Raw genomic sequence first — 13,255 nt, 5'->3', positions numbered from 1 at the left:
TATTGAATAAGCTAATATAGGTTATGAAATACGAGTAGAGCCACTTTAAGGAATTTGACACTAGCAGCTATTGCCAGCAGGCGGTGTAAGTGAGGATTTAACAAAATCCGACTGGAGCAAGAAATCTCAAGCACAATGGGTTCGGGAGAGTCATTCAAGAAGAAAACAACGGAAGCCAAAATATAAGTAAAGGAGCCAATTAACTTGTGGTCCTGTTCGACATTATAAAACACAGAGAAAAACGCACACACAGAGAGAAGTAACCCGGAGCTTTGCGAAGGGTCACAGCCTTGAGCTGTACAGCGAAGAAGAGGCAGCACGAGTCCGTCTAAAAAGACGAATAATATTAAAAAATAAATAAATAAAATCTTACAGTAAGCGAAACTACAGGAGAAAGACTGCATGATCAATAAAGACGCGTAGAACTACAAGGACAGCCTTTCTGAAGGAAAAAAGTAACGCTGTTTTTTGTTTTTGTTTCTGTGAAATTCCGGTGGTAATTTAAGAAGCATCCGGATCCGGAGACAAAACAGGGGAAAAAAGAAGGAAGGAAAAGAAGAAAAAAAAAACAACACGATAGAAAAAAAGGAAAATTGGAATAAAACCAAAAGAAAACAAATATAGAAGTGACAAGAACGAAATGGGGTGAGTTTTTAAAACTTGTTTTGTGGAGTAAAAAATAAATAAAATACGAGTAAAAATATTAAACAGCAAGGAAAGTTTCAAGCAATAAAAGTAAACCAATATCCTTGATGAACAGTGCGCTAATTATTTTAAACCCTGTGTTACTTAAGTTTGAACGAAAAAGTGACAAGGGCGCTGACTAGCACTCAGTCATGTGATAAACGATGCAGGGTAGCGGGTTTACTGATAATGCAATACAGTTAATCTATATTATGCGTTGTGTTTTAAACGTTACACTAATCGGCAGTTTTAAACGTCGTGAATTTGGTAGCCTAAACATGAAATATGCATTTTACTCAAGATTACCTGTTCAGACTTTGTGAATGCAGCTCAAATAATTATGAAACGTGTGTAAAAGCGATCATTTATAATATGTTTTATAGAAATACAATTCCAAGTTTAATAATAATAATAATAATAATAATAATAATAATAATAATAATAATAATAATAATAATTGATAGTCGCAGTAATAGTACTTGTACGTTAAGTGGTACTAAATAACTCCTAGACTGGCTTTTAAATTGAACATCACTGGATACAGTAGGTTCGCGTATGTTGTATATTAATAATTGCAAACTTTATCGAAATAAATATCCGTCCTAGAATTGACTTGATGCCCAGATTTCAGCCGACACGTGGGGACAGATGGTAATGCCAGTCGGGTGATTTTTAATATATTTCTAATGTTGTTTATTGCACTCAAGACAACGTGGTCCGATTTTGTATTGACGGGATCCTGTTAAGTGCATATGAACCAGAATGGGAAACGTTTAAATACATTGCAGATACCAATCACCGGCAGACCTATCCCGTAATGCAGATAGAAGCGATGTGCTAAAAGCATTCCTGGTCCCGTAAGCGAGAAACCTGATTCGGTAATTGGTTTTCTGGCCTACATTTATTTGATTGGGTAAAGAGCTGGAGAGACGAGGGCAGGATCTCTTTCTGAAAGATACATTTAGACAGACCTAGTTTTTAACCTAGTTGCAATTTGATATAAGACTTCCTCTTATAAATGTAACACTTACAGCTAGTAGCTTCCAATTAAATGCTCTTGGTATTCTTTAATGGCCTTTGCTTTTTAGGATGTGTAAAATACGAGTATCTTATTACACTTGTATTAAATTTTGCTAAGTGTGTGTTCCTTTCTCCCTAGTTAAGAGCCTGTTATAGCTGTAAGTAACACAGGCTAGATCACTGTCCTTATAGCAGGTCAGGTCCCACACCACTTTGTATTACATTTCCTTTTGTTTTGCAGCAATACACAGCAGTGTGCTAGATGGTGCTGGAGCTCAATGATATAAAGGCACTGTCTGATCTAGCCTGCATTACATAAGTAAACTGGGACTGAAGCATTTAAAGTGTAGCTATCAAAATAATTCTGTCAATCTTTCCTGTAGTACACTTCCATTAGCTGTGTCGGTCTCAAATGTGCAGTGCTGAACGAAACACATGTTACAACAAACGCATTTTTTATTTTAAAAGATGATCTCTGGTGCTAAAGAAAGCTCTCTGTTTTCTTTCCTTAGTAAGTTACTCTCAGAAACCCTGTCTCCTGGATCAAAGTATGTCACTGTTTGGAAGCATGTCGGTCAGCAGGGGGAGCAGTTGAAAGGGAGGGTGCAGTTTCACCCTCAAGATGGCCAGGGGAGGGTAACACTCTCCTGAAAGCAGAGCTTGGAAACAGATTTCTTCAACCCTGTAGTGCAAGATGTTTAAAAATAAATAAACCCTTTGTTTCTTTCAAACGGCCCATTTGAGACCTGTGTGAGAATGAGACAGCGTTGCAGTGGAGACGGTTGTACATGTGTCTGTCACACTTGCATAGCAGGAGAACCGGTTGTCATGAAATCTGTTATTAACGTTATTTAGTTTGCCGTGGGACTGTGGGTGGAGGAGGGCTGGCTCTTCATGCTGTACATCATTCTGTATGTGTGTCACACTGATATCCTTGTTTCTGATTCGCTGGTTGAGTTGATTGTTTTTTTGATTGTGTACAGTATGCTTACAGAGCTTTATTTTCTCTTCTAGACAGGGCTTCTTGACTGGCCTGTAAGAATGTATCCGCTTCACAGAGAGAGGTACGAGTACATTTCCAATGTTTTTGGGGTGATTTTTTTAAATCCTTATGCACGGTGAAAATGTTACAATCATGTTTTAAAGTGATTCTAGCTATAATAATTCCATAAATATTAACCATTTTGTATTTCTGTTAGCTGCTTGGGTCTCAGATGTGCAGTTCTGAAAGAAACACTTGTTTTAGCAAACATGTATTTTTACTTTAAAACAGACAGCTGATACTGCATTAAGTTCCCAGTTTGCTTGCTTTGCCATCCAGGAAGTCTGTTACTACTTTACTTCCTTGGTCACTTCAGCAGTGTCTTCTGGGTCATGTCACTGGCTGAAAGCCTGCAAACAGAGATGTATTGAAGCTAGTGTAGTAGCAGATGTTTTGAAATGTAAATGCATGTTTGCTAAAACAAGTGTTTCCTTCAAAACTGCGCATTTGAGACCTGCTGTATATAGTGAATAGAATTTGCATGGCGGAGAAAATGAGTTAACTATTTTGATTGTTACAGTTACCATAAAGTGTAACGGAACACTCTGTGAAGTTCATAAGAAACACACTGTGTTCCCTTTGCTGTGTCATCTTGTCCCTATCGCAGGGTTGCATCTGTATTTCATTATCATTCAGCATTGGTTGGATTTGAAACTTGTCTTATAGTCAGAAGAAAACAAAGCAATGGTTTTTACAAAAAATTTAATTTTACAACACATATTGATATGCTCTCCAAAAAAATAAAATTGAAATTGGGTTATTTTTAAAGACATAAGTCATGTTTTTCAGAACAAACAAACTGATCTTGAGTACATTTTTGCCTCTGATTGACTATAGTGACATTATTTACAGAGTATCTGCTACGGCAGTCTAAGGAGACTGGATCCTTTCTGCATTGAGGTTCAGAACAAACCTGGGTTATTCTGTTCATTGTGATTTACATAGATTGGCTGGTCTGACTTCTTTGTCTTCGTGAGAGTGAAACACTGCTACATAATGGTTTAGAAGGTTATCCTTGGCAAAAGCCCAGATTGTCGTATTAAATTGTTGCTGAAACTTACTGTCTTGATCCCTTTAGAGGAGTTCAAACTCAGTACACACCTATGTAGCCGAGACTGGTTTCTGTTTTGACCAGTGCTCTGGAATTGTTTCTTGTGATTTGATTGACTTTTTTGTATTGGTTGTGCTGTTTGAATTTGTGCGTTTTTGTTTTGTGTTTAATGCCACCTTCTTGAACTGGTCCTCCTTGGAAAAGTGATTTTTTTAGGTCTCCTGGTTGAGTAAAGGTTGAATAAAATATGCATATTTCCAACTTTAGAAATCTGTAATTGCCCTTACATATAAATAAGCTGGGCAATACATTTCTCAACATCAACTCAGAAGCGTTATCCAGGAGAAATGATTTGTGTTCGAGGGATCACGGTGTATCCAGATCACGTTCCCTCCTGCAACAACGCTGTTTTTCTGTTCCCATCAACACACCACTCATTTCAATCCCCATCTTTGTTACGGGAGGGAGCCTGATCCGGATCACTGCAACAGTTAGAAGAAACAATCTTTCTCCTGGTCAACGTTCCTGCGCAAAATAGACAAGAAGTAATTCCCTAGAAGATAAAGTAAAAATATCAAAACAATTGGGAATAGTTTGAAAAATGTATTGCTGCAATATGGAGAGCATAGGTTAGAGCAAATCTAAGGTAACATGTTTCTTATAAACAGCTGTTTCTCATCCAACCCAAGAGCCATCTCTTTGAACCCGGACATTTCCAGTTAGATTGTCAGAAATGATCCAAAAATGCTTAAACAAAATAGAATGATGTAAAGTTGCCATTCTTTTTGCCAATTCTACTGTTTTATATAATGTGTTATAATCTCTGGATCTATGGAGGCTGTTTGTCTGTCGGGCTTTCCTGTTGATAACCAATCAGTTGGTTCCTCTGTTAACTGACATGCTTTCAGCTAGTGACGTGACCCAGAAGACACTGCTGGCGTGATCAAGGAAGTTAAGCAGGAACAGACTTCCTGGAAGGCAGGATTTATTTAACCTTCCAGATGTCTGTTTTAAAATGAAAACGCATGTCTGCTAAAATATGCCTTTCTTTTAACAACTACACATCTGTGACCTGTGCAGCTAATGAAACTGCAAAATGGGTGAGGTGAATGGAATTGTTTTGTTCACACAAACACTTAAACAACTTTCATAGTATATATTTCATTTTTGGCAGTCAGAGTGGTCCTTTTTAATAAGTGTTTATGAACATGTTCAGCATGTTGCAGTCTGCAGTGGTTGATGTTTATTGCACAGGCTTGTGGAGTGCTGAAGGAAATCTTCTTTATAATCCTGGGGAGTTTTTCATTAGACTTGCATTCCAGTTCTGCTGATTAATTGGGGAGCAACAGAGCTGTCATGCTAATTTCAGAGCTACTTCTCTGGCCACAACACTCTGTAGTTCTGTAGTTCACCAAATGGCTCTTGAATGAATAATACATGTTTTTATAGTTGGTATGAACACATACCCTCCCTAACTAAACATTTGTGTTTCGTAACAAAACAGTGCATCATTGAATAATGATTTAATATTATTATGCATCATACAAGAACCATCGGGACCCTCACATGATCAGGATGCATATTGTATTGTGTCAGCCCTAGAGGAGAGTGCCCAGACTGCACAGCTTTCCTCATTCCATTCAGTGGGATTTTCCAAGCTTCCTAAAGTGTGTGTGTGTGTGTATATAGATAGATCATTTTTGCTACTCAAAACTCTTTATTTGCTACTAGCTTTTTTATGCAGTAGCAGTTTATATGACCGACCCCGAGTGAACACGTATGTAATTACCAGTATTAGTTTTTTAAACACATACTTTATCATGTCATTAAGTGGGAAACGATCGGTAGTAGAGCTTCCCAATAGATGACTGAGGTTTGTACCGCCACTTTTTTATCGTTATAAAGCTGGAGAAGGATACAAGAAGATTTCCAAGCATTTTAGTATCCCAATTTCAACTATTTCTATTATTAAGAAGTACAAGACTCATGGTTCTGTCACAACACTCCCTCGGTCTGGAAGAAAGAAGCTTCTTTCACCAAGAACAAGTAGAAGAATTGTGAGGAAGGTTAATGACAGTCCAAGATTGACTGCCAAAGATATTCAAAGTGAACTGGCTGCAAGTCGGACTGGGGTTTCCATTTCAATCACAGGGCGAGTATTGCATGGTGAAGGTCTCAATAGTTGCAGGCCAAGCAAAAAGCCACTCTTAGTTAAACGTCACAAGGACAATCGCTTAGTTTGCAAAATGACATTTGAATGATGGATATGAGTTCTGGTCAAAGGTTTTGTGGAGTGATGAAACAAAAATCGAGCTATTTGGTCACAAGGATAGTTGTTAAATTTTGGAGAAAGTCTGGTGAGGTGTACAAAGAAAAGAACACCATACCTACTGTCAAGCATGGAGGTGGTAATAGCCTTCTATGGGGCTGTTTTCTCTCTAATGGCATAGGAAATTTAGTTCCAGTACATGATAAAATGGATTCCATAGCATATCAAAAGATATTTGCCAGTCATGTGAAACCCTCCGCTACACAACTTGGTTTTAAGTGCAACTGGACGTTCCAACACAACAACGATCTGAAGCACACATCAAAATCTACATCAGATTGGTTAAAGAAGAATAAAATCAAGGTTCTGGAATGGCCTAGTCAAAGTCTCGATCTAAATCCAACTGAGAATCTTTGGTATGAGTTGGAGAAGGCTGTGTACAAGAGAAGTCCTCCTGAATTTGAAGGACTGGAACAATTTTGCGTTGAAGAATGGTCAAAAAATTGCTAATCATGCCAGAAGCTCATTGATAATAGTTTAAAAGAGGTTGTTATTGCTAAAGGTGCCTCAACAAGCAATTCCTTTTGTTTTCCTCGTCAGGGTATGAATAGCATTTTTTGAGTTTTGCCCAATTTTTATTTTATTTTTGTATCTATTTCTTGTAACTTTTTTCCTCATCCACAAAAGCAAAACCTTTGCTACAAAATATTTTTTCCTCTAATTATTTAAGTAATTTCTATGAATTATACATTTCCAGTGGGGTATGTAAACTTTTGTCTACAATTGTGTGTGTGTGTGTGTCTATATTTTCTATATATATGGGTGCCTTGCAAAAGTATTCAGACCACTGACCAATTCTGTCATATTACTGAATTACAAATGGTACGTTGAAATTTCGTTCTGTTCGATATTTTATTTTAAAACACTTAAACTCAAAATCAGTTATTGTAAGGTGACATTGGTTTTATGTTGGGAAATATTTAAGAAAAAAAAACTGAAATATCTTGCTTGCATAAGTATTCAACCCCCACACATTAATATTTGGTAGAGCCACCTTTCTCTGCAATAACAGCTTTAAGTCTTTTGGGGTAAGTATGTACCAGCTTTGCACGCAGTGTCGGAGTGATTTTGGCCCATTCTTCTTGGCAGATTTGCTCCAGGTTGTGCAGGTTGGTTGGACGACGCTTGTGGACCGCAATTTTCAAATAGTGCCAGATTCTCAATAGGATTGAGATCAGGACTTTGACTAGGCCACTGTAGGACATTCACCTTTTTGTTCTTGAGCCACTCCAATGTTGCTTTGGCCTTCTGCTTGAGATCATTGTCCTGCTGAAAGGTGAATTTCCTCCCAAGCTTCAGTTTTTTAGTGGACTGAAGCAGATTCTCTTGCAGTATTTTCCTGTATTTTGCTCCATCCATTCTTCCTTCAATTGTAACAAGATTCCCAGTCCTTGCTGATGAGAAGCATCAACACAGCATGATGCTGCCACCACCATACTTCACTGTAGGGATGGTGTGTCTTGAGGCATGGGCAGTGTTAGGTTTGCACCACACACAGCGCTTTGAGTTTTGGTCTCATCTGACCGCAAAACCTTTCCCACATCGCAGTTGGGTCACTCTCATGCTTTCTGGCAAACTCCAGACGTGCTTTCAGATGGTACTTTTTGAGTAACTGCTTCTTTCTTGCCACCCTCTCATACAGGCCAGTGTTATGCAAAGCTCTTGACATGGTGGAGTGGTGCACCATTACTCCAGTCCCAGCCACTGAACTCTGTAGCTCCTTCAAAGTGATTGTTGGCCTCTGTGTGGCTTCTCTCACAAGTCGTCTCCTTGTTTGAGCGCTGAGTTTTGAGGGACAGCCTTTTCTTGGCAGTGCCTGGGTGCTGTGATCCAGCTTCCACTTCATGATTATTGATCCAACTGTGCTCACTGGGATATCCAAACACTTGGATATTATTTTGTACCCTTTCCCTAATCTATGCATTTGTATTACTTTATCTCTAACTTCTGTAGAATGCTCTTTGGTCTTCATTTTCCTTCAGATTCACAGCCTTACCAATGATCCTTCAACAGCGGGGTTTTTATCCAGAAAATGTGACAGGAACTTTAATGGTTCACAGGTGGAGGCCAATGGTAAGGTAATTGTGTCCTCATCAGGGTAATTTCTTTCATCGGTGCAAACTGGGAGCTTCCACAGCACAGGGGTTGAATACTTATGCAAGCAAGATATTTCAGTTTTTTATTTTTCTTAAAAATCTTTCTCAACGTAAAACCAATGTCACCTTCAATAATTGAGTTTGAGTTTAAGTGTTTTAAAATAAAATATCAAACAGAATGAAATTTAAATGTACCATTTGTAATTCAGTAATATGAGAGAATTGGTTAGGGGTCTGAATACTTTTGCAAGGCACTATAGAGAGATAGATAGATAGATGTATTAGAAATGCACTAGAAATTAGTAGAAAATTAATTAATAAAAAATAAAAACTTAAATAGCTTGGTTGGATAAGTGCCCACCCCCTTGTAATAGCAATCCTAAATTAGCTCAGTTGTAAGCAGTCGCCTTCAAAATCACACACCCAGTTTAGTGGCCTCCACCTGTGTTAAATTGTAGTGATTCACATGATTTCAGGATAAATTCATCAGTTCCTTTAGGTTCCCTCTGCTGGGTAGTGCAAAGACTCAACCATAAGCACAAAGGCGCTTTCAAAAGAACTCCGTTGTTGAAAGGCACCGATCAGGGGATGGGTATAAAAAAAATATCAAAGACCTTGAATATCCCTTGGAGCATGGTCAAGATGATTATTAAGAAGTGGAAGGTGTATGGCACCACTAAGACCCTGCCTAGATCAGGCCATCCCTCTAAACTGGATGACCGAGCAAGGAGAAGACTGATCAGAGAGGCTACCAAGAGGCCAATGGCAACTTTGCAAGAGCTACAGGCTTTTATGGCCAAAACTGGTCAAAGTGTGCATGTGACAACAATATCCCAAGCACTCCACAAATCTGGCCTGTATGGTAGGGTGGAAAGAAGGAAGCCATTACTCTAGAAATCCCACCTTGAATCCTGTTTTGAAGTATGCAAAAAAACACTCAAGAGATTATGTAGCCATTTGGCAAAAAGTTTTGTGGTCTGACGAAACTAAAATGGAATTTTTTGGCCTAATGCAAACCCAACACAGCGCATCACCCAAAGAACACCATCCCTACTGTGAAGCATGGTGGTGGCAGCATCATGTTATGGGGATGTTTCTCATCGGCAGGGACTGGGGCACTTGTCAAGATAGAAGGGAAAATGAATGGAGCAAAGTACAGAGCATGACAACGACCCAAAGCACACAGCCAAAGCTACACTGGCGTTGCTAAGGAACAAAAAGGTAAATGTCCTTGAGTGGCCCAGTCAGAACCCCGACCTAAAATCCAATCTAAAATATGTGGCATTACTTGAAGATTGCTGTCCATCAGCTCTCCCCAAGGAACTTGACAGAGCTTGCCAAATCAGTTTTGTAAAGAAGGTAGAGAAATATTGCCAAATCTCACAGCTGGCTGCCAAATTGCAAAGTTATTAACTCAGGGGGGTGGAGAGACAGTTTTGTATCCCAACAGTGTGGAGTATGGTGTGTAGATAAGTGGGGAGAAAAAAATCCTCATTTAAATGCTTTCTATAGGCACTGTGTGTGTGTGTGTATAATATACAAACATACAGTGCCATGAAAAAGTATTTGCCCCCTGTCTGATTTTCTGCATTTTTCACATTGTTTGGTCATATCTTTTTGTGGGTTGCAGTAGTATATAGAGGGAGTCTGAGAGGAAAAAGTTTGGTGGTGCTTTCATTTATTTGGTGTGCAAGGTAATCAAACATGTAATCTTCAGGTGTGAAAAAGTTATTGCCCCCCTACTTAACTCAACCCAATTAAAGGGATAATTAAGGTCAGCTGTTTGAATACTTTGGTTAACAGTAAGCCTGAAATGGGCCAGTCCTGCCCAATATAAATCTGACTAACTTTGGCCCTTGCCATCAGAGTGAAGTTCTCAGCACACAGGTTCTAGAGGCACATCATGCCACGATCAAAAGAAATTTCCTGAAGACTGGAAAAATGTTGTTGATGCCTATCGGTCTGGAAAGGGTTAAAAAGCCATTTGTAAGGCTCCGGGGCTCCACCAAACCACAGTCAGAGCCATATTGTCCAAATGGAGAAAGTTTGGAACAGTAGTGAATCTTCCCAGGAGTGACCGTCCTGCCAAAATCTCTCCAAGAGCAAGTCGTAACTTCGTCCAGGAAGTCACAAAGAACCCTAGAACAACATCCAGGGATCTGCAGGCCTTTCTCGACTCGGCTGAGGTCAGCGTTCATGACTCCGCCACCCGAAAGACACTGGGCAAAAATGGGATTCATGGCAGAGTAGCAAGGCAGAAACCACTGCTCACTAAGAAGAACATGAATGCTCGTCTCAAGTTTGCCAAAAAAGCACCTATATTTTCCTCAAGAGTTCTGGAACAATGTTCTATGGACAGTTGAGTCAAAAGTGGAACTTTTTGGCCAACATGGGCCTGTTATGTCTGGCGAAAATCAAACCCTGTATTCCACAACAAGAACCTCATACCAACAGTCAAGCATGGTGGTGGTTGTGTGATGATTTGGGGATGCTTTGCTGCATCAGGACCTGGATGACTTGCCATCACTGAAGGAACCATGAATTCTGCTCTGTATTGGAGAATTCTACAGGAGAATGTCAGGCCATCTGTCCGTGAGCTGAAGCTGAAGCACAGCTGGGTCATGCAGCAAGACAATGATCCAAAACAAACAAGCAAGACTACATTAGAATGGTTGAAGAACAAGAAATTTAAAGTTTTGGAATGGCCTAGCCAAAGTCCAGACCTAAACCCCAATGATGTTGTGGCAGGATCTGAAACAAACAGTTTATGCACGAAAAACCCACAAATGTTAATGAGTTGAAGCAGTTCTACATGGAGTGGGCCAAAATTCCTCCACGACACAGAGACTGATCAATAACTACAGGAAGCGTTTGGTTGCAGTTATTGCTGCTAAAGGTGGCGTAACCAGTAATTGAGTCTAAGGGGGCGATTTACTTTTTCACACGGGGGTATTGGATGTTGCATAACTTTCTTAAATAAATGAAATCAGTATCAAAATGTTGTGGTGTTTGTTCAATCAGGGTCCCTTTTATCTAATATTGGGTTTTGGTTGAAGATCTGATCAAAAATATGCAGAAAATCAGACCGGGGCAAATACTTTCATGGCACTAATATATATGTGTGTGTGTGTGTGTGTGTGTGTGTAAGAACATAAGAAACTTTACAAAACGAGAGGAGGCCATTCGGCCCATCTTGCTCGTTTTTAGTTCTTTAGTAGCTTATTGATCGCAGAATCTCATCGCAGCTTCTTGAAGGATCCTAGGGTGTCAGCTTCAACAACATTACTGGGGAGTTGGTTCCAGACCCTCACAATTCTCTGTTCTGAATGCCCTTTTATCTAATCTCCATTTGTGACCCCTTTTTTCAGGTCGAAAAAATCCAATGGGTCGACATTGTCAATACCTTTAAAAATTTTGAATGCCTGAATCGGATCGATGCATAGTCTTTTTTGTTCAAGACTGAATAAATTAAATTCTTTTAGCCTGTCTGCATATGACAAGCCTTTTAAACCCAGGATAATTCTGGTCGCTCTTCTTTGCACTCTTTCTAGAGCAGCAATATCCTTTTTGTAGCGAGGTGACCAGAACTGAACACAATATTCTAGATGAGGTCTTACCAATGCATTGTACAGTTTTAACATTACTTCCCTTGATTTAAATTCAACACACTTCACTATATATCCAAGCATTTTGTTGGCCTTTTGATGTATAGCTTCCCCACATTGTCTAGAAGAAGACATTTCTGAGTCAACATTAACTTCTCAATCTTTTTCATAGGTTCCTTCTTCAATTTCAGTATCCCCCATATGGTGTGTGTGTGTGTGATATATATAATAATAGATGGGCTTCAGTGAGTTACAGGAAACTAATTACATCTCAGCTTTCTGTGACTTGATAAATTACGAGACTGAAGGTCGAGTTTATAAACTGTCACAGAAACCCGAGATGGAATTTATTTCCAGTAACTCACTGAAGAGGTCTGTCTTTTTTATAATACATGGATACCCTTGTGATGCTAATATTACAGTACAGTTTTTTTTTTTTTTTTTTTTTTTTTTAAGTTTGTGTTTCACTGCTGTACAGACGTTCTGTGTCGTTATCCGTTAGCGCTTCAGCCTTATTTGGATGATTGCCTTTACCTTGTTTTTAATTACCTGTTCCTCTCCAGTTTCTCTGAGATATGAATGTACTAGCTTTACATCATGGTTTATTCTAAATATTCTCATTTTGTTGATTCATTAATGAACACTTCTGTACTGTGGGTGTGATCGAGTGATGGAAAACGAGACATTTTGTGTTTGAATTGAAAGGGATGATCTTGAGGGGTTGAATGGGTCAAAGTTCAAGTATATTTTCCTCGAGAGGATTTATCACTTTGATGTCACTACTGTGGTATTATGCCATTTTTTAATGGCTCAGGATGCAAATAAAGCCTTCATATATATATATATATATATATATATATATATATATATATATATATATATATATATATAAACAACAAATTTGTTTATAAAGAACAGCACACAAACACATGTATTGTAATATACAAAAGTACATGTGGTAGAAAGTTTGTTTATAAAGAACAGCACTGCTTGCTTAGCTAAAGGTGCAAGCCTTTTTAACTGTGGGTTTGCGCTGCGTATTGCTCATGAAACTTGTACAGTAAACATTGTTTTACTGCTGGCTCCCTGCGTCATGTCATTTGTAGCTGCTGTACCACTGCGTCGATGCCGGCACACACAATACCGGAAGAATCAGCTTTATTACAGAATATTTATGACTTTCATTAGTGTCTTCCAAAACTATCATCAATTACTGTAAGCGTACATGGTGTGCTCTTTTCAAGCCCCCCCCCCCCCCCCCCAAAAAAAAATATAAAATATATAAATGCTTTTATAAAAATGCTGACATCAGAAATAGACATTGGATTTTCACAATGTAATTACACACCATGGTGAAAGTGAAAAATAAACATCATTTTTGCACATTCCAATGGGGAGATACCCAGGGTAAAATACCATTGTCGACAA

General features: G+C 38.8%; 1 protein-coding gene across 3 annotated transcripts in view; it reads left to right on the top strand.

The window, feature by feature from the left end:
- Positions 1-13,255, top strand: part of LOC121301401 (homer protein homolog 3-like) — a 51,895-nt gene continuing 38,640 nt past the window's right edge. Inside the window, exons 1-3 of one of the 3 annotated variants that reach the window (XM_041230770.1) lie at positions 1-186; positions 507-645; positions 2,719-2,768. In XM_041230770.1, the coding sequence (XP_041086704.1) occupies positions 2,746-2,768 (23 nt within the window). In that variant the 5' untranslated portion in view covers positions 1-186; positions 507-645; positions 2,719-2,745. Of the gene's footprint in view, positions 646-2,718; positions 2,769-13,255 lie in introns of all 3 variants that reach the window. The other 2 variants (XM_041230769.1, XM_041230771.1) reach the window with 2 other exon arrangements.

The sequence above is a fragment of the Polyodon spathula genome, chromosome 27, assembly GCF_017654505.1.
Source record: "Polyodon spathula isolate WHYD16114869_AA chromosome 27, ASM1765450v1, whole genome shotgun sequence".
Taxonomy (NCBI): Eukaryota; Metazoa; Chordata; class Actinopteri; order Acipenseriformes; family Polyodontidae; genus Polyodon; species Polyodon spathula.
Note: the sequence above shows the minus strand (reverse complement) of the source record. Positions and strands in the feature narration are given on the sequence as shown.